The sequence below is a fragment of the Oncorhynchus tshawytscha genome, linkage group LG27 (genome assembly GCF_018296145.1).
Source record: "Oncorhynchus tshawytscha isolate Ot180627B linkage group LG27, Otsh_v2.0, whole genome shotgun sequence".
Lineage (NCBI taxonomy): Eukaryota > Metazoa > Chordata > Actinopteri > Salmoniformes > Salmonidae > Oncorhynchus > Oncorhynchus tshawytscha.
Window position 1 is genome coordinate 5,112,518 of NC_056455.1, and position 26,809 is coordinate 5,139,326.

Here is a 26,809-nt window from a genome sequence, read left to right on the forward strand (position 1 = left end):
GACTGGTTTGTTAAACAGCAACTGGTTGGACTGAGTTCCACATGGGTTCCACATTCAAGTCATTATAGACGTAAACTCATAGGGGAATATGTTGAATATCGATCTATAGGCATTTTACATTCCCTGCATTGGGCAATAGTAAAATAGATTATTCCAGTTAAACAACTGCTTACAATAGCTGTGATACTCAGTTTCAAAGATGCACATTTTTTTTTTTTAGTTTAGTATTTATTTGGTAATAGATTAGAAAAACAATTCATTTCCGCTATAGCCCTCCCATTGTTTTTACACTGAAATGTAACAGCGGTTCTCTTTTCCGCAAAACCCACTGTTGAAACAGCCATAAAAAGGACTTCACAGTATCAACCTAAATCAAGGTTGAAAAGATAACCCTCAAAAGCATTAAAACATCAATGAAAACAACTTTTTTTTAAAGAAAAGAAAACGACCCCTGTTCTCTTTAAAACGGGCGAGGAAGGAGATGAATGGGAGGCGTTCAGTGACACATACCAATGTGTCATTTAAAACAAGATGTAAAGTACAACATGATTACCTAAATATACAAAAACAAAGTAAGACCATCGAGAGTGGAAGAGCCATAAAACCCCATTAATCCACAGCAGTCTTAAAAACAATCCCCTGCCCTGGTTATTTCCCCTTTATAGGAGTGAGCATTTGATATCACAAACTGATTTAAATTAATCTGCATATATACGTCAATAAGTGCTTAAATATATAGACATCTTACATAGACAAAAGCATCATGCATCTCTATAACATGCACGGTAACATTATTCAAAATGCTATGTTGGATCTCCGACCACTAATGCGGCAAACTTGGCAGTTAAAAATGCATGAACCAACTTCAAAATCGGGTTATTTTCAAGGCAGTTTACATTTGCGGACACCAGAGCAGTTACTGGGGGTGTGGAGGATTGGCATCAAATGTGGGAACATCAGACTTGAAGGAAAAGATCCAAAGTAGTCCTCATCTACTCCACGTTGACATTTCCTCTCTCCATGGCAGACAGTCACCCTGGAATGAATCATCCATGCAGCCAAAACTCCCTTATCCTCTTCCTTAGTGGAACTTTAGTATCTACGTTCAATAGTCTCATTGGGCTCTAATAGTCTATGGTGGAGCCAAAATGACACGAGGCTCTGCCAGGTCTACTCAACACCACAGATCCAAGTTCTTGGTGTTGGCGAAGCCTGGCTGATCACGGATCTTCCAGTAGGTTCCGTTGCTCAGCCAGCTCTCATTCCCTGCCGCATCCAGCTCTTTCCTGAAGGAGGGAAGAGTATATTTACTTTCTAGTGTGAGGTTACCTTTAAAAAGGGGCATCAATAGAGGCCTTCAAGGAAGCACAAACACTGCATGAACGCACAATGTCACATCAGCAGTCACCAACTCAAGTCCTGGAAAAGCTACAGGTGCAGGCTTTTACTCCAACCCTGCCCTAACACCCGATTCAGCTAATCATAAAGACCCTGGGATAGTGGTGTTGGTTACCATCGCCTTGCCATTTCGACAATAAATGCTCTTTGACCGCGTAAGGCAGGAAGGGACGGTTGGCGAGACTCACCTGAAGAAACGAGGCACGTGCTCCTCTCCCTTCTTGGCCAGCTCTTTTCGTCGCTCCCTCTGTTTCTGCTCGACTTCCTCCTTCTTACTGTCAGCCCCGGCTACATCTCCCTCCTCCAGGATCCTACAGGGAAAGAACAGTGGAGAGATAAAGCGCTTCAGCTGCATGAAAGAACCTAAGGCGTTAGCCGGGTCAAATGTATGTAACGTGCCTTCGCACGCTGCCACATCGGATGTGGCATCGCATCAATGCGCAACACAGCTCCCCTCAGTGGGGTCACTGAACGATACCACCTACATGACCTACTGAACAGGACCCAGAGTTCTTCCTGGTTATATCGCATTCATGAAGTATTCCTATCCCTACTTCCAACGCATTTGACAAATCTAATTATGTGCACATGGCCAAACATCCTCTATGTATGCATTACTGAGCAGGCTGGGTGGTGGTCTCACCTCTGGTCTGGCCTATAGCGGGTGTCTGAGGGAGGCAGGACCTTCTTCAGCTCAGGGGTCAGCTCATTGAGCTCCCTGGCGTAGCGACTGAAGCCGTAGTACTGGAAGTGGTCATCAGCCTGAGGGTCTGGAGATGGGAGAAGCAGGGTACTGTGTGAGGCGATACATAGTGCTGGTACTATATAGAGTGGATTACGGACTCAGGGATTGAGGGAGAACATCCATAGTCTTGCACAGAGGATCAAGATCGAAGACAGAATTCACAGAAATAGTATGGGATTAGGGAAAATATAATAGGCACAATGGTGTGGATGACACACTTCTATAGGATAAACTATAATATCAATTTTGGATTAGAGATTATCGTACATAGCAGATAAGGGATTAATCGGATAATAGCAGTACTCACTGGGCTTCCAGATGCACTTTGGGTTAGGCAGGGTGTCACAGAAGATGCCTTCGTGCCACAGCCCACCGAACCGGTGGACCACCTCTCCTGCTTGGTTCAGAACCTGGCCCTGCACCTCATTCTTACTCGTCTCTGAAGTCCAGTAGCGGGACTGAGGGAGAGAGCAATGTCAACTTAGTAGGTACTACCATATGTAAAACTTTGGAAATGTCAAATGTCTAGACCCCATTTAAACGTTTGACCATTTATTTGATTCATTATGGGTCCCATTATGGGGTTATTCTTCAATTGAGCTTTATGTTCTGTGGGCACCAGGCAAAAGTCTCACCTTGACGAAGGAGATCTTGCAGGTGCAGATGTCACTCTTTGTGTTTCTGATGGTCACCTCTCCGTAGTGCTCCAGCCACCTCTGCTGACTCAGGACGTTGTGGACGCAGGTCACCGCCTTGTTCCACTCATAGTGATCCCCATATCTAGAGGGCGGAGGGAGAGAGAGAGAGAGAGCCATGGGTTTAGTACAACTAGATTGAGACACGCACTCTTGAAACTCATGGACACCTGAGCCGGTTTTCAATACTATGAGCCTTTCATTGAATAACATAGTAAATTATACTTTCAAGCACGTTACAGCTAACAAGTAGAGCATTTGGGGAACACCTTTTCAAATCTTAAAATCAGCTCAATCAAAACACTGTCCTTGAGATGGTACTTTGACCAACGGAGCAATACATTCAAAACGACGATGTGGAAGTAGGGTTTACATTCCTCCTTTATTTGGTCAAATAATCATGACGGAATTGGCATAAACGCTCACTTTGGCAACTTTACATTCACTGGACCAGAGGAGATGATCTCCAAAGACTTTCCCCAGAACTTGTTCTTCCATTGCTGGTCTTGCCAGAAGGTGAAGTTCTCAGACTCTGCGTGCACGGCGGAGCACGGCGGGTGGTGGCTGACCTGAGAACAGAAAGGAAGTGTTAAATAACTAACTAACTATCTTCAGTGGAAAACACCCTGGATCAGCTTTAGAGGTTACTTGCCTTGCAGATGGTATCTAGGGTGATTTAATTCCTACCTGCTCAGCGACGTAGCGGAAGCCGCGCTCCTTTCGGTGGCTCTCGTAAGTCTCTCCCAGGACAGGGTTGAAGGGCTTGTAGCGGTTCCGCCAGGTAGCCCAGGCGTAGCCAGAGATGGAGAAAACGCCAATGTACAGCTTCATGAAAAATAAGATATGGGAAAACGGATGAGTGAGACCACACCCATCAACAATATCAAAATGGCACCTGAAGCAAACTGCTACCCCCCAAAATACTTACTATACATAAGAACCACAATATACAGTTTTACATACCAAATCTGCAATTTACATTGACCCCATTTGTTGTTTTCACCGATTCTCTAATGCACACACACTATCCTGATTGCCTAGTCACTTTTACCCCTACCTACCTACGTACATACTGCATTACCTCTACCTCATACCCATTGACTCGGTACTGGTACTCCTTGTATATAGCCTCGTTATTGTTATTTTATTGTGTTCCCATTATCTTTATTTATTATATATATTTTTTGTTGGTCTTTTTAAACTCTGCATTGTTGGGAGTGGGCTCGTAAATAAGCCTTTCGTGGTAAACTGGTTGTATTCGGCAGGTGACCAATAGCATTTGATTTGAGAAAGCGTAGACCTTGAGACCAATAGCATTTTTTCAGATTTCAACTAAGCAAATCTACAGGGGTATAAATTCACTTGAAACAGCACCGACGCTGGTATCGCAGCACAAACCTATACTTGAGCTGCTTCGTTGTAAGGTCAGGCATGTGTCGGGCCACCTTACCATCCTTTCGAAGGGGTCCTCTGTGCGGTTGGCGATGTCCAGAAGCTCAGAGTACTCCAGCTCTTCGCTCACTCTCTGCAGCAGGTTCAGAGGTTCGTTGAGGCCACAGGGCATGGACACACGTGACAGGTCCTTGCCAATGTTGTTGTACAGGATGGTCATGATGCCAATGTGGCTGTTGTCGACACAGTTGGCGGGCAGGACAGTGCGGCGGCCTGTGTTGGTGGGCACGGTGCTGACCATGTCCGGGGCTCTGGACACGCTGGTGCGGTAGTTCAGGGTGGCAGAGGCTGCCAGGGGGAGAGGGCATATGACAAAAGATTAGATGGAATTCTATATACATTTTCTATTGAATCTCATGTTTTTTTTATGATTACACCCAGCACTTAGGGCTTGAAAGCTTGAATATATAGATTTAAATAAAATAGACATGGTTCACAAGATTCAGCCCTTAAAGGGAGAGTTCAGGATTTTCTCCAGGGCCAGATGAACTTGTGGATACACTTTGTCTCCACGTTTAGTTTGAAGGAAGTTGCCAAATAGCATTAGCTAGCATGCTAGCTGTTCATGTAGACTTTGTCATTGCGCTAACGCTAGTTAGCATTGGCTTGCAAAACTACAGGCAACTGGCAGCTCTTATGGTGTGGGGGTGCATTTCCCTGGCATGGTTTGGGGGCCACTCAACCCCTTAGAGGGAAAGGTAACAGCCAGTAAATACACATTCTGAGTGCTCACCTTCAACCTACGGTGAAGCATTTATATACTGAGAGAAGTGGCCTCTTCCAAGATGACAATGCCCCCACCCACAAGGTACAAGGTTTGATGAGCATTAAAAACTGGCCATCTCAGTCACCAGATCTCAACCTAATTGAACAGCCTGGTCTCAAGACTAGACATAACATAGTAAAAGTAAATCCAGGACACTCAAATTACTATGATTTGGTTACATAAAGACCAATGGTTACTTAAGGCAAAAACAAAAAGTAAGGTGGTGGGTGGGATGGGTGGGCGTTTAATGCAAATGTCTAGCAACTCAAAGGTTGCGAGTTCAAATCTCAGACAACTTCGGCATTTTAGCTAACACTTCCCCTAACCCTTTAACCTAACCCCTAAACTTAACCCCTAGCCTAGCTAACGTTAGCCGCCTGGCTAGAATGCGTAACATCTATTTCGCAAATTCGTAACATATAATACAAATTGTAACTTGTGATGGAGTCCACAAATACAAAGCATACAAAATGGAGTAGACCAGGTTGAATCGAACACTTATGGTAGATTCTGGAGCAGCACTTGAGCCAGCATATTCCAACACTGAATTTCTCATGGACAAATGGTGTCGCAACCCTCCAAGAGAGTTCCAGACGCTTGTAGAATCTATTCCACGGTGCATTGAAGTAGTCCTGCCGGCTAAGGGTGACCCCCAGCGCCCAATAGGACCCATGTTGGCGTTTCCTTTACTTTGGCAGTTAACTTCATACTGGACGCAGAGACATAAAAACGCTATCCACGAGTTTATCGTGGATAGATACACGGTAAACAAAATACATTTTTATGCCTGAAGGTATGCCAGAGTGGACAATGTCTCTTGTTTTGACTTGCAGACACGGCAACCATTAGAGGACCACAATGGAAACAAATCTTTAGACTTTGTGCATTTAATCCTCAGCAATTTTTGGTACATTAATTTGTTGCCTAGTGTGGTTTCTTTATGCATTTTAAATAGTCAAATCAAGGTTTCAGTGACCAAAATGCTGAACCATCCCTTTAAAAAGTCTGAAGGCCCAAAGCTGTCAAGGAAAGGGGGATGGTGAGAGGCAAAATTAAGAAAAGACATGACAGTGGAGGCTCGATTTCTCCATATTCCAAATTAGAGTTGGATGTTGGATCGAGGTGGAAGGTATGAAGTTTAAATAATGAAATGTCTACACAGATTAGACAATAATGCATTTGTTAAAACTGTCACCAGTCCCACAAAACCAAAGAGACACCTCAGGAGGACAAAGAGGAAGGAGGAGAGTGATGATAAAATCGTGGTAATAGAATGAGTAGACTCCTGGGACGTTTGCAGGGTCCAATCAGCATGCTTGCATGTACAACATTGAAAATGTGCCGTTTTCAAATAAATGATGTGCATCAATGAATTAAATCGATCCATATGCGATTTCCAATATGACCGCAAATTCACCAGCACTCTGATGATACTTCAGTTTGATCATTCCCAAAATACCTTTTGTTTGCAGTTGGTCCGGTGATACTCCCTCTGCAGGCAAAGTAGAAGATATATTCAGAAAACTGAATAAAATGCCATTTGTACACAGATTATACACACACACACACACACACACACACTCCCCCAACGTTGGTGTCAGACGAGTTTATGAGTACAACTACCTAGCTGGGCAATATGGACAAAAATCCACATCACAATAAAATTACTGAATTATCACGATAACGATCACTTGAAAGACAAGTTAACATTAATGTGGACCAGTTTCTTTTTTTACATTACCCTTAAAAGTACAACTTTGAATGTGGGGCCATCAATTGTTCTGTTAACAATAGCGCACATTTAACAGACTTATTTCATCAGTAAATCAGCCCAGTCCATCAGTAAAAACATCCTTGCGATAAACGGTCGGTATCAATCATTTTCGGGTTATCGTCCAAGCTTCACTAGATACTGCTGAATTTAAAACAAATCAAATGCATATTGCTATTTACTTTAAGACAAACACTCAAAAATGGACCACATAGACCGAACTGCACCCAAGGTACAATGGGACTGCTCAAACACAATATTGTAGAACACATCTTCAGAGTTTCCGTTCTATTCAGTCTACTTCTATGGCCACAGTTGAATAGTTTTACACAGTGGCCGCTCACCATGGACCTCGTCTGGCTCAGAGTTACTGGTGGTGGTGACGTCACTTAGCCCGGATTCATCAGACTCCTCATCGCCGTTTTCTGAGTTCTCACAGACGATGACATCTCTGGCGTCATAGTACTCGGCCATGGAGTCGGCCAGCGAGGGGGTGCGCTGCACAGAGCAACCCTTAGAGGGCGTCTTCTCAGCATGGGAAGGGAAGATAAGAGTAGCCGAAGCAGGTAGAGCAAGATTATAGTTAACAGGAAGCATACAAAATGAGGAAGGCTTCCAGATGGATAAGTGATGTCTTACAAAAGAGAGTAACAGAAGAAAAGTGTGCTCATTCGATAGAGAATCCCTTACAGGCACAAACAGACGCAGAGACAGGCAGACAAACAAGTGGCAGCCTGCCTCTTCCTGAGTGGGGGTTGGCGGCTGAATACACACCTGGTCCTGACGCACAGTGCTGTAGGACTCCTTGGAGCCCCCCGTGGATCCAGAGGAAAGGGACAGGGAATGAACTTTGGTTTGGCAAGACTGCACCTCCAGCTGGATACACGCAAACAGTGACTTATTAGTGTACGGTAGAGAATTGTATGAAAAGCAAGCACAATATTAAGCTCATTTCCCATTTCTTAAATCTCCCATTATTTATCAGCCTTGGCCCACATGCAGGTAAGTTGGACAAAATGTACAGTATGAACATATGGAAGTTTTCCCTCTGATTTCCTCAGAACTCTTTCAGCTTTGTCAGATCCAGCCAGGACAAAACAATTGATGCAGCTTTCAACCAAAACAACCTATCCTAGTTCTGTTTTCATAGTAATTAGTGAAGTTCAATGACATCTGGTAACTCGGATCAAATAGATTGGTTTGTGGGAGGTTTTAGTTGTTTCACCAAGATAAATCTAACAATTTCCCTCTGTGTGAACAAGTGTCTTTACATTTGAAAATGTATTTTGTTCTTGTATCCAGGCAGGCTCAAAACAGGGGAAAAGGGAGGAACGATTCTGCCCCCGATGGGCAGTATCTAGACGTCCCAACCCCAAACAGCCCAAACCAGTTCTGCCTGGTTTCACACACTTGAACAACAGCAGGCTGAGACTGAAGTATATTTTGGAAGGAGAAAGCAAGTGAAAGCGAGAGAATAGGTGTGGTCCATAGAAACCTCTGCTGTGTGTGTGTGTTTTAAACAGAGACCACAGTGTTATTGACTAAATGTGAATCGGGCCTTTCGATTGGTCGCTAGGTCTCTTCCTGTTCTTGTTACTTCCAAAAAAACAAACTAAGAAATCTAGGTCTCTCCTTTGGAGCCATTAACAATGGTTCGTGTTGTCAGTGTATGGCAGGATGTCAGTTTCAGCGCGTGTACGGTACATGCGAGTGTGTGTCCAGGGCGGGCCTCTTACCTCAGACAGTGTGCTACACAGGGTGGCCAGTTGATTGGAGGTGGATGAGCGTAGGTCGGGACCGGTCCAAGCCAGCCGGACCCGCTCACGCTCCAGCGCGAGCACCTCGTGGATGGATTTGAGAGACGCATGAACTGAAGATTATGGCAGACCAATGTCATTTTCATTCGATTTCCTGTTGCATTCATCCATACCAACACACATCCCTAAGTAACTACGTCATCACTGGATTGCAGTCCTTTTTTTTCTTCTAATGACGCAGAACCAGCTTCACTATAACAGTTCTACACGTGGCATTTCCTACGTGGAACTTTATTAAACACCCAAATCGAATGAGCCCCAAAACCCTTGTAACACCCCTCTCTTACCCTTTTGGGACACAGCACAAATGTCCTGCTGGATCTTCTTGGCTTCAGGGGAGGTTATGAGAGGATTGGAGAGCTGCGAGTACACATAGTCTGGGATGGATGGCACCGAGGAGGCTTCCACACTCAGATGGTTGGACGATGTGCTCAGGTGGCTGGAGGTAAACTGAGGGAGGAGAGGGGGAAGAAGGGAGGAGAAGGGAAAGTATGTGTGTAGAGAGCCATTTTTCCACCCCCCCAATCATGTTCGAGTGATGCACGGCTAGCATCAAAAAGCCCTGTAGCTACAGTATATCAGAATAGCGTTACATTGACGTCGGGAACCTTGACCAACGTAATAGTGAGTGATGACCATGAACACACACAAGAACGATGGCTATAATTATGCTCAACGAGTACATTATTCTCCCGGCTTGATCTAGCTCTATTTGTGATATTTTACCTAGCCTCGTTGCTAGACCGTTACGCAAACCAGTCCTCCGATGACATCTGCCATGTTGTAGACGACGACCATCGAATTACATGTTTGTTAACTTGCATGAGCTGCCTCAAGCTGGAAGTCGTCATTCCCTTCAATTTAAACAAGCCACTTTGACACCTAACTGTGCACACAACTTTTCATGACGCATTGAAGTAGTTTATATATTGTATGTTACTAGCGTTACTTCTTTTGTAGAATCTCTGCAATCTCTACTGCTGCGTTTTTAACTTCTTTATTCTAGTCTTTAGAAAATCCCATCTCGTCAGCTATAAATATACTCACACTGCTATGCTTTATCTTGGCCAGGTCGCAGTTGCACATGAGAACTTGTTCTCAACTAGCCTACTTGGTGAAATAAAAAATATATGTAAAAAAAAATACTGTAGTGCAACCATAAGATTGAGTAAACAATGTGTTTGTACCGGTCCCTAAATCCTAAATGAAAAATGAGGGGTCGGGCAGGAACCAGTGGGTGAAAGTGGAAGAGTTAGAGGATTCTGAAAGACCCACGACACAGAAATGTCTAGAAAAATGTTCATATCCAACGACTAATGTCTTGTACAGTGGGTTTCAAAAGTATTCAGCTCCTTGAATTTCTTCACATTTGACTGTGTTCCAAAGAGGGATTCAAATGGATTAAGTTGTTTTTGTTTTGTTTTTGACATTAGAATATTGTCTATTGTTGACAAAGTGGAAGGATTTAAAAATCATTTTTAAATTAAAAATTAAACACTAATATACCTTTGATTAGATAAGTACTCACCCAAAACGTCATTACATGTTTGAAACACTTTTTGGCTTGTAAAATATTCACCCATTATTCTTTTCAAAATTCTTCAAGCTGTGTCAAGGTGTTGGGGGATCATAGCTAGACAGTAATTGTCAAGTCTTGCCATAGATTTTCAAGCAGATTTAAGTCAATACTAACTTCGGTCTCCTTGGTAAGCAACTCCAGTGTAACTTTGGCCTATGGTTATTTTATTAATTTAACTAGGCAAGTCAGTGAAGAACAAATTCTTATTTACAATGATGGCCTACCCCGGTCAATCCCTAACGACACTGGGCCAATTGTGAGCAGCCCTATGGGATGTCCTGCTGAAAGATGAATTCCTCTCCCACTGTCTGGCATATAGCAGACTGAAGCAGGTTGTGTTTAGCTCCATCCCATTTATTTTTTATCCTGAAATTCCCCATATCTTGATGACAAGCATACCCATACCATGATGCAGCCGCCACCATGCTTGAAAATAAAGAGACTGAGTTACTCAATCATGTGTCGTTTGACCCAAACACAAGGCTTTGCATTTAGGCCAAAACGTATGTTCCTTTGCAGTGTTTTTTTAACCCCAGGTTTACTTTAGTGTTTTGGAATCATTTTAATCTGTATATTTATTGGTATTACTATTTACATTGTCATAAAGGTAATCATCGTAGTCAATACAATGTTGTCTCATCCTCAGTTCTCTCCCATCACAGCCATAGAACTACATAGTCATTAAAAAAAAATCACCAATGGCCTCCTGGAGAAATCCCTGAGCAGTTTCCTTGCTGTTCTACAGCTCAGTTCAGAAAGACGACCATCTTTGATGCGTCTAGGTGGTATTAATTATGTGATTTGGGGGGGGCTAGTGGTTAGAGCGTTGGGCCAGTAACCGAAAGGTTGCTAGATCGAATCCCTGAGCTGACAAGGTAAAAAATATATGCAGTACTGCCCCTGAACAAGGCAGTTAAACCACTGTTCCTAGGCTGTCATTGTAAATAAGAATTTGTTCTTAACTGCCTTTCCTAGTTAAATAAAGAATAAATTGTCAAACTACATTTTACTCCTGAACTAATTTAGGCTTGCAGGTGAATACTTACGCAACAACTATATATTTTAGCCATGACATTTATGTTGGATAATTTTATCTTTGACAGAACATTTTGTGTACAATAACAAAAAAAATAGTTACATCTATTTAATCCCACTTTGTAACAACATACACCCACTGTATAGGACATGAGAACTTACCATGCCGCAGGTTTCGACTCCGGAATGGGTGCGAGAATGACCAAATATCTTGTTCGTAGTCTTCCTCTCCTTCTTGGCCTTGGGGATATTAAGTGTCAGATTCTGAAAGACAAGTAGAATAGATATGCTCAGAATAAAGACTAGCCACTAAATTAATATTTCAATGTCAAATAAATGACGAATACAACAGGTAGGGCTTACAGTGAAATGCTTACTTAAAGCATTGTTGGTTAAGGGCTAAAAAAAATTAAAAAATATTTTTTAAAAGCTCAGTAAAAAAATAGAAAATAAAAGTTACATAAATAAACAGCAGCAGTAAAATATCAATAGTGAGGCTAAATACAGCGGGTACCGGTACAGAGTCATTGTACGGGGGCACCGGTTAGTCGAGGTAATATGTACATGTATGTAGAGTTAAAGGGAGCATGCATAGATAATAAACAGAGTAGCAGCAGTGTAAAAGAGGGGTCCGCGTGCTCACCTCAGAAATACAAGTGTACTGAGTACTGATCATACACGGTTGTGGAGCAGTGGTTAGGGGCGGTGACCTTACCTGCAAGTTGATTCGTCGCTCTAGGTCACTGTTGGAGATGGGTTTCTGGCCACTCTCCAGCCAATTGAGCCTCTGAATGAGCTGGGCCAACTCAGTCAAGTCGGCCTGAGAACGAGCTAGCTCTGTGGGGGTCAAGGGTCAGAGAAGGTTATTAAGAAAGGTTTGGAGCGGAGGCTTAGCTCTGAAAGTAATATTGGATATTAATTTAATGCTGAATTGTAAAGTGATAGCCTTTATTCCCTAGCTTCACCATGGCAATACCTTACCTTGGGAGCAGGTATCGGACTGGTGGGTCTGCTGGAGCCATGCTGCCACCTTGCCGTTGACCCCTGGGGCTGCTGTGGGCGAAACCTCCATCTCCGCCTGGTAGACAGAGGCAGAGCTGGCATAGTGAGGGTACTGGAAACCACATTATTTGGGGACAGAGGGAAAGAGACAGAAGAGAAGTCAAGTGTTAGAGAATTTTTATAAAGTCCTCTTGTTCTATTCAGAATATAACTTCATCTATTTTGGTGGGACCAGCATATATTTGGTTGTAGCACTGCGAGTAGCAGACCGCACTGCGAGAAGTAGACCGCACTGCGTCATGCCCGTTTCTCTGTTCACTCACCATGCCTGGCATTGCGGTTTGGTTTCTCTGGGCTAGACTGGCCATGGCTGGCAACAACGTGCTGTTGCCCATGGTGAGGGCATGGAGGACTCCCTGGTGGACACCCAGGGCCTCGTTCTTCTTGAAGACACGATGGGCACACAGCTTGGTCAGCCATATGTAGAACAAGTCATTGCTCTTGGTCTAACAGGAGAGTGAATTTTACATTAATGGGGATATAGATGGATAAGACACAGATGTGAAAAGGAAACCTGCGCAGTGGGTTGGCATCGACTACCATACCCCATTCAAAGGCACTTAAATATTTTATCTTGCCCATTCACCCTCTAAATGGCACACATACACAATCCATGTCTCAATTGTCCCAAGACTTAAAAATCCTTCTTTAACCTGTCTGTCTCCTACCCTTCCTCTACACTGATTGAAGTGGATTTAACATCAATAAGGGATCATAGCTTTCACTTGGATTCACCTGGTCAGCCTGTCATGGAAAGAGCAGGTGCTCTTAATGTTTTGTATACTCAGTGTACCTTGAGGTGGTATAAATAGTCTCCATTGTCCAGATCGATGCGCTTGGACTTCTTGTTGATGGACATGACAGCGAGGCTAACATCCAGGGAGCCATGGAGCTTTCCTCTCTGGATCTGACGAGTGGAACATTACAATGGATGAAAACCCTGCACTATTGTCCAATATGTATATAAAACAAGAACTCCGTAGCCTGTAATGTTTACAATATGGCGCCGGACGATTTCAGAAAGATTGCCCTCATTACTTGAATTTGTGTTTTAGTAGTGTGGATACATACATCCGGCTGTGTCTTTGAGTACTTGAGGATTCCTTTTTCCAACAGGAAGTACCTCTGAAAGAAAAGACCGAACCACATCAGACAGGGGTGTATTCATATGTGCACACCAGTAGCAAAACATTCTGCAACATTAAAAAAATACACTTTGCAATGAAAACAAGTTTAGTTTGGGAAACCCTGGATTAGTCCCTTCTAGCTGAGTATCTGCCATTTCCTTCCGTTTGGTTCCTAGTGAATACACCGCAGGAAGTCAGAAGTGATGGTGAAACACAACTAATTGGCTTTGACAACTGCGCTTCAGTTGGCTTGCCAAGTATAGACTTCACATTACCTTGTGCCAGCCCTTCATAGGGTACTTCCTCCTCTTCATCAAAAAGCCCTCACAGATACCAGGGACGCTCATGTCCAGCCCTGACCCGATCCCTGAACTTATGTCCATATGGTCTTCCAACACCTCCCAGTGGCTGGAGTACTATGGGGGGGATATGTTTTCATATGGTGCATGGTCCATCAAGAACTTCATACTCAGTGGGTTGCATCCATAGACATATTCATGATGGTTATATATATATATATCATTGGTTGCATTATGGTGTAGAGAGGAGACCCAATCATATACAAAGACGTGCACACCCCAAACACACTAATATCATTTTCATCAAGAGGAACGACTCGGAAACTACCTGGCGGGTGTTGCGCGATGACCCAGCGCTGCCGTTCCGCGAGTGGCCAACCTTGGATACAGCAGGAGACTTGTCCAAACTGCTCATTACTGATTGGCTGCTGTTGAGTGAGGGTGGGCACACCCGAGGGTCCATCATTGCGATTGGTCGCTAAAAGTAAGTCTGCTTTTCGGAAAGGTTCCCTCTGAGGAGGAAACACAGCTCTGTGGAGACAAAGTTACAGTAAAGTGAGGCGACATCAAAAAAAACATGGCAACATTTTACTGGTTTCACATTTGGCAACTTCGTAAGCTTTAACTGTCCCATTTTTCAACCATGAGAATCAGTCTTCAATTCAAGTGGTCAGGAACACACGTGTGCTGCCCCTGCTGCAGTTGGCCCTTGGATCATGAGTAAAGGAGAAGAATGAGAGAACCTTCACCCCATCCACCCCTCAACTTCATGGATGACTTGGCCTGATAAAAGACCATGGTGGACAAACCGGTAGTAGACAAGGTCCAGGAATACTGACCAAAGAATATGACGACACAACATCAACAATGATTCAAAGATACTACTTACAATTTTAATTGTCAGTATTTTCAAAAACACGCTAATGTTTTTAATTTCAGTAAAACAATATTTTCGAGAAAAAGAGAGACCAAACCTGCAGCAGCGTGTGGGATTATCAAAAGTAGCAAACAGACAATCTACAGTAAAAAAAAAAAATTAAAAACAGAAAGGTTTATAAAAATAAATAAAAACTTCCGGTCAAAAGTTTATTTACTATTTTCTACATTGTAGAATAATAGTGAAGACATCAAAACTATGAAATAACACATATGGAATCATGGAGTAATGAAGAATGTATTGAAGGAGTTCCCACATATGCTGAGCAATTGTTTGGCTGCTTTTCCTTAACTCTGTGGACAAATTTCCACCAGTCTAATGTCCATTGCTTGTGTTTACTGGCTAAAGCAAGTCTCTTCTTATTGGTGTCCTTTGGTAGTGGTTTATTTGCAGCAATTCGACAATGAAGGCCTGATTCACACAGTGTCCTCTGAAAAGTTGATGTTGAGATGTCTGTTACTTGAACTCTGAAGCATTTATTTGGGCTGCAATTTCTGAGGCTGGTAACTAATGAACTTATCCTATGCAGCAGAGGTAACTCTGGGTCTTCCTTTACTGTGGCGGTCCTCATGAGAGACAGTTTCATCATAGCGCTTGGTTTTTGCGACAGTACTTGAAGAAACTTTCAAAGTTCTTGAAATGTTCCATATTGACTGACATTCATGTCTTAAAGTAATGCCATTTTTCTTTGCTTATGTGAGCGGTTCTTGTCATAATATGGACTTGGTCTTTTACCAAATAGGCCTATCTTCTGTATAACCCCCTACCTTGTCACAACACAATGGATTGGCTCAAATGCATTAAGGAAAGAAATTCCACAACATAAGGCACACCTGTTAATTCAAATACATTCCAGGTGACTACCTCATGAAGCTGGTTGAGAGAAAGCCAATAATGTGCCAAGTTGCCAGATATAAAATATATTTTGATACTACATGATTCCATGTGTGTTATGTCATAGTTTTGACATCTTCACTATTATTCTACAATGTAGCAAATAGTAAAAATAAAGCAAAAACCGTTGAATGAGTAGGTGTTCTAAAACTTCTGACCGGTAGTGTACATGCATAAAATATAAAACACAAGATGTAACGTGTTGGTCCCTTGTTTCATGAGCTGCAATAAAAGATACCAGAAATGTCATACGCACAAACATATTATTTCTCTTAAATTGTGCACAAATTAGTTTACATCCCCGTTAGTGAGCATGTCTCCTTTGTCAAGATAATCCATCCACCTGACAGGTGTGGCATACCAAGAAGCTGATTCAACGGCATGATCATTAAAGGTGCACCTTGTGCTGGGGACAATAAAAGGCCACTAAAATGTGCAGTTTTTTCCCCACAATGCCACAGATGCCTCAAGTTTTTAGGGAGTGGACAAATGGCATGCTGACTGCAGGAATGTCCGCCAGAGATTGAATGTTCATTTCTCTACCATAATCCTCCTCCAACGTTGCTTAAGAGAATTTGGCAGTACGTCTAACTGGCCTCACAGCCACACGTGTATGGCATTGCGTGGGTGAGCGGTCTGCGGATGTCAATGTTGTGAATAGAGTGCCCCATGGTGGCGGTGGGATTATGGTATGGGCAGGTGTAACGGATGTGAAACGGCTAGCTTAGTTAGCTGTGGTGCGCGCTAAATAGCGTTTCAATCGGTGACGTCACTTGCTCTGAGACCTTGAAGTAGTGGTTCCCCTTGCTCTGCAAGGGCCGCGGCTTTTGTGGAGCGATGGGTAACGATGCTTCGTGGGTGACTGTTGTTGATGTGTGCAGAGGGTCCCAATTGCCTTTTATCGGTTGGCAATTTGAATGCACAAAAATACCGTGATGAGATCCCGAGGCCCATTTTTAAGGTCTCCGTGACCAACAGATGCATATCTGATTTTCTGTCATGTGAAATCCATACCATACCCTACCCTGATGAAGACAGCTTGGCTGTCGAAATGTTGGTAATTACATTTTTGCATCTGAGCTCCTAGAGTGTGCGGCTCTTTTATCTTCAAGTTATCTACTCCGCTAGCCAGCACCTCGCCTAAATAGGTGTGCGTTTCTTTTTCTTCTAGATGTGAAATCCATAGATCAGGGCCTAATGAATTTATTGACCGATGTCCTCATATGAACTGTAACGCAGTAAAATCTTTGAAATTGTTGCATTTATATTTATTCGGCACACACACACACAACAATTAACAAAGACATACATAGACAAGACAGACAACATTTACATAGTGCCTTCAGAAAATACTCATACCCCTTGACTTATTCCATATTTTGCTGTAAGCCTAAACTCAAAATTGATTAAATACATTTCTCACCCATCTACACACAATACCCCATAATGACAAACTGGTTGAATACTTAAGACAATTCAGCTTTTTTTCATTTTTAACCGATTTGTAAAAATGTCTAAAAACACAATTCCACTTTAACGTTAGGTGTGTCAGCAAGTGACAACAAAAATTCTAAATGCAACACATTTTAAATTCAGGCGGCAACAGTATGTAGATAAAGTTAATGGGTGTGAATACTTTGACAAACATAAGCAACACCACACTTGCTCAGACCCATATGTTCCCACCGTGTCCACACCCAATGTCTGTAACGCTTGTATGACTCTGCCCAACGTGACTTCAAATTATTTGTCTGTAGCCAGATTATTTAAATACTGGAGAGAAAACCAAGCATACGATGCCTCCACTCGCTTAACGTTGGGGTATCATTTGACTCCCTGTATATAAGTAATAGCTTCTTCGATAATTTTTTTTTTTTTTTAAGTGTCAATTTTTTGGGGGGTCTAACCCATTGAGAATATCGCCGCACACTCATATGCCATGTCTTGAAATATGCAGATAGACGGATTAAAGTAAATTTACGTTGTAAAAATTCTGACAGCATCCCAACACCGCCCATAAGTGACTTTACAGCCCTCCCAGAAAACACGAACAAAGACGTGTCATTGTTAGTTTTACACTTAAGACAGTGTCGCTGAAGACTCTGTCGTTGTGCTGAAGAATGTGAATTCTGTCTCTTGTACAATCAATTCTATATATTAGTTTACTGGATATTTCATACATTTGTTACCTATAATTGTGTTCATTTCCCAACACTCCATCTTGTGCTAATATCAGTTATTTAAGACTTGGTTCTAATACTTTACAAAAAAAAATCAAAGTAATTGTCAGTCGGATAGGCTCTCTGCAAGGTTGTGTATATCTTACCCATCATATATGATAGACTTTTTCCCCTGACTGACATTGCTCTGATGTCCAAAAACGTTCAGATTGAAATTTGTGTGATAAAACTTTTAAGTTGCATACACTGTATTTGAAAATGTCTACGATGGTCAGTCTAAAATTGCGCTTTAATTCAACCATTAAATGATTATTTCCTATTAACATCTCATGTGCCTTTAGTTTCCCCATGTGTGCCCAATTTATTGGTGAATTCTGAAAAGCCATCCAAGGATTGTTCCATAAGGGTGTGCTTTTAGGGAGTGATATTGGTTCTTGTAGAATCCGCTTCATTTTTTCCCCCATGATGTTAGTCTTCTTAACTATGAAGTTGTTCATGGTCTTAACACCATCCTTGGAAAATAGACATGTGTAAAGATTGAGGGTGAGCATGTGCATCTTCATTAGTTACCCATTGTTCCTCTTTGGGGAATTTCACAACATGTTGCAAGTAAAAGCCCTGGCTGGCAAGTTGATGCAATTTCAAATCTGGAAGGTTAAAACCACTTTCAGATTTAGGGACATGTAAATCTTTTCATATTTCATTCTAGGAGTTTTATTTGTCCATATGAAGTCTTATGGCAGAGTACACTTTTTTTTAAAGAAAGTATTTGGTGTGGTAATTGGTATTAGCAAAAATACATAGAAAAAAAGCCATGCCATTCTAAAATAGATTCTACCTGTAAGATTTATGGGGAGATTGCTCAATTTAATTAGATCTGCTTTCATGTTGTCAAGTAATGGGATAAAGTTAACTTTATATACTTGTCACTTAAGCATCCCGAGTATTAAATTTTTTTTAAAGATTCCAGTAGATGAGTTATTTTTCCTATTGCCATTTCCTTTTTTCCCCACATGCATTTTACATCCTGAGATTGTAGAGTACTCCGAAGTATGGAACTATCAATATTAGTCAGGTAAAAATCAGGAGATCGTCAGCAAATAAGTTAATGTTTATATTCATGTTTACCAATACCTGTTTGGGTCCTCCCTAATTCCTTCTGTAAGCGGTTCAATTGCCAGAGCAAACATGATGGGGGAAGAGAGGACATCCATGTCTCATGCCCCTTTCTAAAGCCATTTATTCAGATAATGTGTATATTTTTGCTTTTGGATATTTACGTAATATTTCTATGAAATGTATTATTTCAGCTGGAAAGTTGAATGCTTCCAAAGTTTTGAACAGAAAAGCCCACTCAAGACAAAAAGCCTTTGGCATCAGCCATTATTGGTAAGTTTACATCTTGTTTTTTTGTGTATTATACTGAAACATGGTCTTGTATTTTTAAGTGTCTATTTTTAATAAACCCTGTTTGATTAATATGTCAAACGCAGGCATGAGATTCTGAACCTACACATCCATGCATAACCGACCAAAATATGAAAGACAAGTATTGTAATTTTTTATTCCGTAAAGTGAGTGCGCAAGATGTGAAAGAATTATCTATCAACAATGACAAGCAACCCAAGTCTGACAACTTGGAAGGAAAATTACAGAGGATGATAGCGGACGATATTGCCACTCCTATTTCTTCAATCTAAGCCAACAGGAAAGCGTGTGCCCTCAGGGCTTTGGAGGGAAGAAAAAAATAGTTCCATCAAATAGCCAACCAATCAGCCTGTTACCAACCCTAAGTAAACTTTTGGAAAAAAATGTTGTTTGACCAGATACAATGTTGTTTCACAGTAAACAAATTAACAGATTTTCAGAATGCTTATAGGGAAGGGCAGCATTCAACATGTATGGCACTTACACAAATGACTGATTGGCTGAAAGAAATGTATATCAAGATTGTAGGAGCTGTTTTGTTAGACTTTAGTGCAGCTTTTGATATCACTAATGAACACAATGGAAGCCTCTCCCACATACTCCAGGTAGAGTCAGGTATTCCCCAGGGCAGCTGCCTAGGCCCCTTTTTTCAATCTTTACTAATGACCTGTGACTGGCTCGACGTGTCTATGTATGCTAATGACTCAATACCAAACACATCAGCTACCACAACAAGTGAAATCACTGCAATACTTAAAGAGCTGCCGTCAGTTTCAAAATGGGTGGAAACAAATAAGTTAGTCGTAAATATTTCAAAAACTAAAAGCATTGTATTTGGGACAACTTGTTCACTAAACCTCAACTAAATGTTGTAATGAATAATGTGGACATTTAGAAAGCTGAGACTAAACTGCTTGGAGTAACCCTGTATTCTACACTATAAATGGTCAAAGGAACAATAGCTAAGATTGGGAGAGATCTGTACATAATAAAGCCTAGCTCTGCCTTGTTAACATTGCTATCAACAAGGCAGGTCTTACAGCACCTCGGTTTTTTTGGACCTGGACTACTGTCCAGTCATATGGTCAGGTGCCACAAAGAGGGACTTTAGAAAATGACACTTGGCCCAGAACAGAGCAGCACGGCTGGCCCATGGAGAACAAAAATTTATAATATGCATGTCAAATCTCTCCTGGCTCAAAGTTGCATTTGTGAGAAGCATTGACATGTTGAATGTTTGTTTAAACTACTAGCACACAGTTCAGACACCCATGCATACACCATAAGACATGCCTAACTGAGGTCTCTTCACAGTCACTAAGTACAGAACAGACTATGGGAGGTGCACAGGACTACATGGAGCTCTATTCCACATCAAGTAACTCTGGCAAGCAGTAAAATCAGGTTTGCAAAAAACCCATAAAAATCCACCTTACGGAACAGCGGGGACTGTGAAGAGGCACAGACACATGCACAGGATAACATACGTACTATACCAGCAATTCTCAAACTCGGTCCTCGGGACCCCCAGGGGTGCCCGTTTTGATTTTTGCACCAACACTACACAGCTGATTCAAATGATTGCAGCTTGATTATTAGTTCATTATTTTTAAAATCAGCTGTATAGTGCTAGGGCAAAAAAAACGAACCACTTGGGTACCTGAGGACAGAGTTAGGGAAACCCTGCACTGCGCGCGCACACACACACACACACACACTGTTGTAGATATGTGGTAGTAGAGTAGCAGCATGTGGGTGCACACTTAATGTGTTTTGAAATGCCTTGACAGCAGATAATGGGGATCCATAATAAATAGAAATGTCTCATGTCTGGTAAGACTTGTGCCATTCTGTTGCTTATGGGTTTTGTACTCATTTTGTTGCAATATATGAATGCATGGGTCTGTAATCTGCAGGGGACTCGACAGATTTTCCTGGTTTTAATATAACTGAAATAACTAGTTACATGGAACTCGGAAGCACTGAATTGAGTGACTGGTGTTGTCATTTGGAGTAAAACTTTCCATTTTTTGTGATTTAAAAAGAATTCTGCTGACAGTTGTTTCAGGGTTGAGTCCAAGAAGGCTGTAGAATCAGTCCATCATAATTCTGATTGATATAGACGTTCATAGTGACTTTCAAAATTGTTATGTACAGCTTTGTTACTAATTAAAGCATTTGTATCCTTAGCTTTTAAAGTTATAACTGGTTTGGTGTGTACTCATTTTGTGAGAGCTGCAAGTGTTTACCAGGTTTATTTACCATTAAATAGTATGCTTTATTTGACTTTAATCTGTAGTTGTTGGCTCTCTTCAAAAGTAAAATATCATATTCCTGCTTAAATTCTTCTTTATCTTGTAAAGTTTCATGGGCATTTTCTAAGAGAGTGATTTATTTCTCATTAATTTGAATTTCTAACTCAGATTGAACTTTTTCTGAGTATGAGATTATCATTCCCCTAACGTACGCCTTAAAAGCATCCCAAATAATATTAGGGGGTCGGGGTTTCTCCTCTTTGTCTACACGTGTAAGAGTAAAGGTCATTCTTCTCTTGTTTACATATTTAATCAATTAAACACGTAAAGTATATAATATATCACAACATAGGCCCGTTACTGTTCTCTTGGATACTTGTGTTGGATGGTATAAAGGAACTATTATCTGGTTACCAAGCAAGGTTGTGCTGCACATCAAAGATGGGAGGGGAGCCAAGACAGAAAGTAGGTTGCACACCCTAATACCATACATACAGGACAGCCACGGCAACCACGCGTCATCTTCATATCGCTGTTATTTTGAGTGACAACCAAATGAGATGCCTCGATCCAGGCTGGACATCAATAATGAAACTGTAACAAGTGATCGCTTTTGCGCTTTTGGGGGGGTAATGCAGTTGATGACCATATGTTTAAGGGCAACTTTCACATGAAAGTAAAATGACCAACATTGAAGCCATGCATCCAATAAACAGATCAGTACTTAGAAATGATTTCCTTGTTTCCAAACGATGGAAGACGTTCCCTGGATGTTTTAGTATTCAACGCCAGGTGGTGTTGAATACTAAAGCATCCAGGGAACAGTAGTCCTATAGGCAAAACATCCTTTATTGCCTAGCCTGGTGATAATGTATATGGTTCTAGCGATAGAACCTAGGATAAGATCCTCTTCGTCACTTCGACTTGATTTTAGCAGCTATATTAGATGTAGTATTCGTTTTAGTCTTAAAATACATTTTTCGTCTCAGTCACATTAGTAATTTAATCCCGCATTAGTTTTAGTTATCAGTCGACAAACTCGAGAAAAAAAAATTGAGTATAGTTTTAGTCAGTCCTAGGTCACATAATAGGTCAGAGCATTTAAAAAAAAAAAGTTTTACCAAATGATTTATATTTACCTCTAACTTCCATCATGTGCACATTCAGATTGCCTTTTCCAACTAGTCATACTATCCCCTCGTATACCTTAGCTGGCAACATTGCTATTGTGGCAGATGACTTGCATTGGTTACCATAACCATATAGGCTATAAAGCCTTGGCTACAGGTTAAATCATTTACAGCTCGGATTTTCACCATAATAACCGTTCAAAGGAGAGAGGAGTGAAGTGACCTCCCAGGAACGGTCTGTGTGGGAGAGCCAGCTTTTCTCAAGCAGCCAACGCAGCAGAAAGACGTTACAGGCAAAAAGGTAATGAGAGGATCACATTAAATATTCTGATAAACCATGCATGCTGATAATTGGGCAAAACAGATGAAAAGGAGCTTCATGTCAAATTGAATGTTCATTAATTCCACGTGGAATTCTCGTTTTTGTTACATTTTTCAACAGAAATGAAAATTAATTACTGATTTTTGTATTTTTTTATTTAGGGCATCTGGTCTTGTTATCATCAATAGTTTTCGTCAGGAAAAATAGGTTGTTGACGAGTATCATTCCTGGTAGTTACTCTTGACAAAATTGACTGAGGGGGGTATCATCTAGTACAAAAAAAACCTCCAATATCCCTCAGATTAGATTTAGCTGAGGCAGCCATTGTGATTACAGTAGCTCCATCAATTGGTGACGCACACCAACTTTCCAGGTAACTGACAATATTTTCTCATTCTATTAGGGAGTAATAAGAGTTGCTGTTGCTGATTATTTACACTAATGTTTACAAATATGGCATGAAAAATGTAGCACATACTGTCATTTACAGTGAGTCAACTGAAACTGCACTCACGCCCTCCTGGGTGGCGTCGAAATCATTTAAAAATATACTGAAATACACCCATCAAACAACTGCATTCCTGAATCTATCAGACCAAATGACCATCATGATACAGGTCAGCTTTATACTAAGTCATAACTAGGCTGGAAGATGGAGAACGTTACAGGGACTGACACATACAATAACCATGTGGAATATGTCGTTCAACCAGAAAACGAGACAACGTCACTTATTTTGAATAAGATGTCAACTACGTTTCTCAGGCCTTTAAAAAATAGTCGAACTTGAAAATGTGACATCTGGATGAACAGGAACTTCCTGCCAGCATTGATAAAGATCTCGAGACAGCTGCATAATATTACGGTTTGAATTAGAGAATTTGTAGCTATTGACACATACGTGACACCAACAAAACATGAGCTTGTTCTGGATGTTTGATTCATTTGGATCAGGATCAAATGGGACTATACAGCTCTGTGTACTCTATAGCAACCATAGCAACTACCAAGGAACTCCTAACAACTAAGCCTAAAACAACTACAAACACAATCCAGCCTCTGTAGCTTACTCCTGATTGCAGGCCAGAGTGGCAATCACAAGATCAGAGTGTTGGTTGGAAGACGAAGGCCTAATATTAGAATGATCTCTGAAGGAGATTATTAGAACACCTAGGAGAAACTGCCAGAAGAGGTAAAGAACATTTACAAGGGGGAAAGATGGCGTCGGGTGCCGGAGGCGTTGGGTGAACGGACAGGTTCCTGTGCTCTGACAGGAATGTGCCTGAGCTGCATCACCACACGGGTCCCAGGCAGGGCCCCTGACACTTCTGCTGCTACTGGGACAGCTGGGATGTTCCATCTTCTAGACTAGGCAGTTCCAGTGCCATGGATATATAGGCCAATTGAGTTGAAGGTTTAGAAATCCTCCATGAGGGATACAGTGAAAGTGTCCTGGTGTGAGGAGGGATGGTTTTGGGGAGGGGGGATTTCCAACGTAAACTATGTTGGCACTGCAAGTTCCAAGCCTGATCCAAGAGGGTCCATCATGGCTGACATTCTGCAGGACTATGGCTGTGGGACATACTGGTAGCATTGGTCGAATCACATTCGACAGGCCCACATGCACACCATATTCACTCCCATTTCTACAACTTGGGTTTATCATAACCAGAAACAGAGGTAGACACATGGCACAACCTAAGCTTTTAAGCTTCAGTAAGGCTGGGATACAACACTCCTAAATGCTCATCCTGGCTGGCCATCATGGCACAACCTAAGCTTTTAAGCTTCAGTAATGCTGGGATACAACACTCCTAAATGCTCATCCTGGCTGGCCATCTGTAAACCTTAGACATTGATCATTACCCATATCATATGTACTGTTGTGTTCAGAAGTCACATGTCCAGAAGTCTTCATGAGAATAAGCAGTGATGTAAGTACTTCAGTAAAAAAATACTTTAAAGTACTTAAGTCAGTTTTTGGAGTATCTGTACTTTATATTTTTGTCTTATTTAACTTTATTCCTAAAGAAAATGTACTTTTTACTCCATACATTTTCCTGAGCGAAAGTACTAGTTACAATTAGAATGCTTACCAGTAAAGGAAAAAAGGTCCAATTCACACTTGTCAAGAGAACGTCCCTGGTCCTCCCTACTGCCTCTGATCTGGTGGACTCTTCCTTTGTAAATGATGTCTGAGTGTTGGGGTGTGCGCATGGCTGTCAAAAAAAGGACAATTGTGCCATCTGGTTTGCTAAATAAGGAATTTTATGTATAGCATTCACTTTTACTCAAGTATGACAATTGAGTACTTTTTCCGCCACCGTACTTGAGTACATTTAAAATCGGATTATTTTGGACTTGTACTCAAGTAGTATTTTTACTGGGTTACTTTCACTTGAGTCATTTTATATTAAGGCATCTTTACTTTCGCTCAAGTATGACAATTGAAAACTTTTTCCACCTCTGAGAATAAGCAACAATGTATAGCAAGAACAACAAACATTGTATCACAAGATCCTCACTGTGTCCCACTCGTTGACTAAAAACGAGTTTGGTCCCTGGATTTGAGCACACTCCACACACAAACGCTTCAAAGCCATAGATGGCTCATAATGTCACGACCAGGGAGCAAATTGCTGCTCAGAAAAGGTAGGACTAATTACAGTACTGTTGTGACTTTTGTGCCTTCGGAAAAGTTTGGCATCAAATGTTCAGAAAGCTGAAAAAGCCAGCCAGGTCACCTGTGATTACAAGTCAGTATTCGACGTTTACCCATGTCTGAGGACGTCGGGAGTCGACGTGGAAACCGTCCAATAGGGGCAACAGTGAGCGATGGGGTTGGAGGATGGGCATCTGCCTCTGGTTCCAAAGGTTGCAAGTTCGAACCCAGCAATGGAAAGTTGTATGAGATTTTTGTTTTAAGCCTATCCCAAACCTTAACCATTAGGAGTTAATGCTTACACTTTGACGTTTGCAACAACTTCGAAATTAGATGTTTAAGAAACATGGATGAACGTCTAATTTTGATGTGGGACTGTGAGAGCTAATTGCAGCAGGCAGCAGTCCTATCTATTAGATAAATATCCTATGATGGAACATTTGAAGTTCCAGGTGTCCAAAATATGAGTTTTGTTTTACTTTAAAACATAGACCTAAACAATGTAAAGCAAAGGAAACTAAAACACTAGAAATCCGATCTGTCATTGATCAAACATAGCGTACCGCAATATCAAACTCAATGGAAGCAAAACAAACAATTACTAACAACTTTCGCAAATCAAACATTCGTTTCAACCAATTGAATTTACTTGCAATCATGTTCATTTATTCCCGATTGTCAATAAAATAAGAACGAAAAACTCACATGACAACCGTGGATAATCCAAGTAGATGGCCAGCATGAAACGAGACTGATTTTCACATCCCGAAAACTCAAGCAAACTTCCAATTTGCTTCCGCCCATTTGTCGAAACCCGAGTGTCTCAGGGGAAAAAGGTGTGCCCGATCCATATGCCGCGTTCAAAACAACTGTAAACTCGGAACTCGGAAATGTCCTTACTTCAGTGCGTTCAAGACAACTGGGACTCGGGAAAAATGAGCTTCGACTTGGACAAATATTTTGAAGGGTCATCCAACTCGGAATTCCAAGATGGAAACTCGGGCATTTTTCTAGAGCTCCGACTAAGGTCTTGATTTGACCTCGTTTTTTTCCCTACTTCCCAGTTGCCAAACATACATTAGTTATCAACCCTTACCTCTCCAACCTCCTGAGGTGTCAGAGAAATATGACATGAAATGAATGTCATTTTTCCATCAATGTTGTGCCGCTAGTGCACACATGATTTGATTGATTTTGCATTGTTTAGTCAGTACGATTAGCAAATTATTAGGCTTTTGGCTTGTTCATTTTATGA

General features: G+C 41.5%; 1 protein-coding gene across 4 annotated transcripts; it reads right to left on the reverse strand.

Annotated features, from left to right (window-relative positions):
• Positions 1–206: 206 nt before the first annotated feature.
• On the reverse strand, positions 207–26,454 carry LOC112225916 (oxysterol-binding protein-related protein 7). Of its 4 annotated transcripts, XM_042307175.1 has the most exons (23): positions 25,668–25,785; positions 24,989–25,111; positions 14,072–14,277; positions 13,723–13,863; positions 13,392–13,445; positions 13,114–13,227; positions 12,584–12,766; positions 12,240–12,372; positions 11,974–12,095; positions 11,421–11,522; positions 8,932–9,094; positions 8,564–8,697; positions 7,602–7,703; positions 7,172–7,352; positions 6,516–6,548; positions 4,289–4,578; positions 3,526–3,663; positions 3,265–3,407; positions 2,779–2,923; positions 2,451–2,601; positions 2,042–2,168; positions 1,587–1,709; positions 207–1,286 (listed from the first exon to the last, which is right to left on the reverse strand). In XM_042307175.1, the coding sequence occupies exons 3-23, from the start codon at positions 14,210–14,212 to the stop codon at positions 1,175–1,177; spliced, it is 2,832 nt and encodes a 943-aa protein (XP_042163109.1). In that variant the 5' UTR covers positions 14,213–14,277; positions 24,989–25,111; positions 25,668–25,785; the 3' UTR covers positions 207–1,174. The 4 variants fall into 4 exon arrangements, with proteins under 4 accessions (XP_042163109.1, XP_042163108.1, XP_042163110.1 ...); XM_042307174.1 differs by lacking the exons at positions 24,989–25,111; positions 25,668–25,785 and adding an exon at positions 26,260–26,451; XM_042307176.1 differs by lacking the exons at positions 24,989–25,111; positions 25,668–25,785 and adding an exon at positions 26,260–26,450 and having other exon boundaries at positions 14,075–14,277.
• Positions 26,455–26,809: the final 355 nt, after the last annotated feature.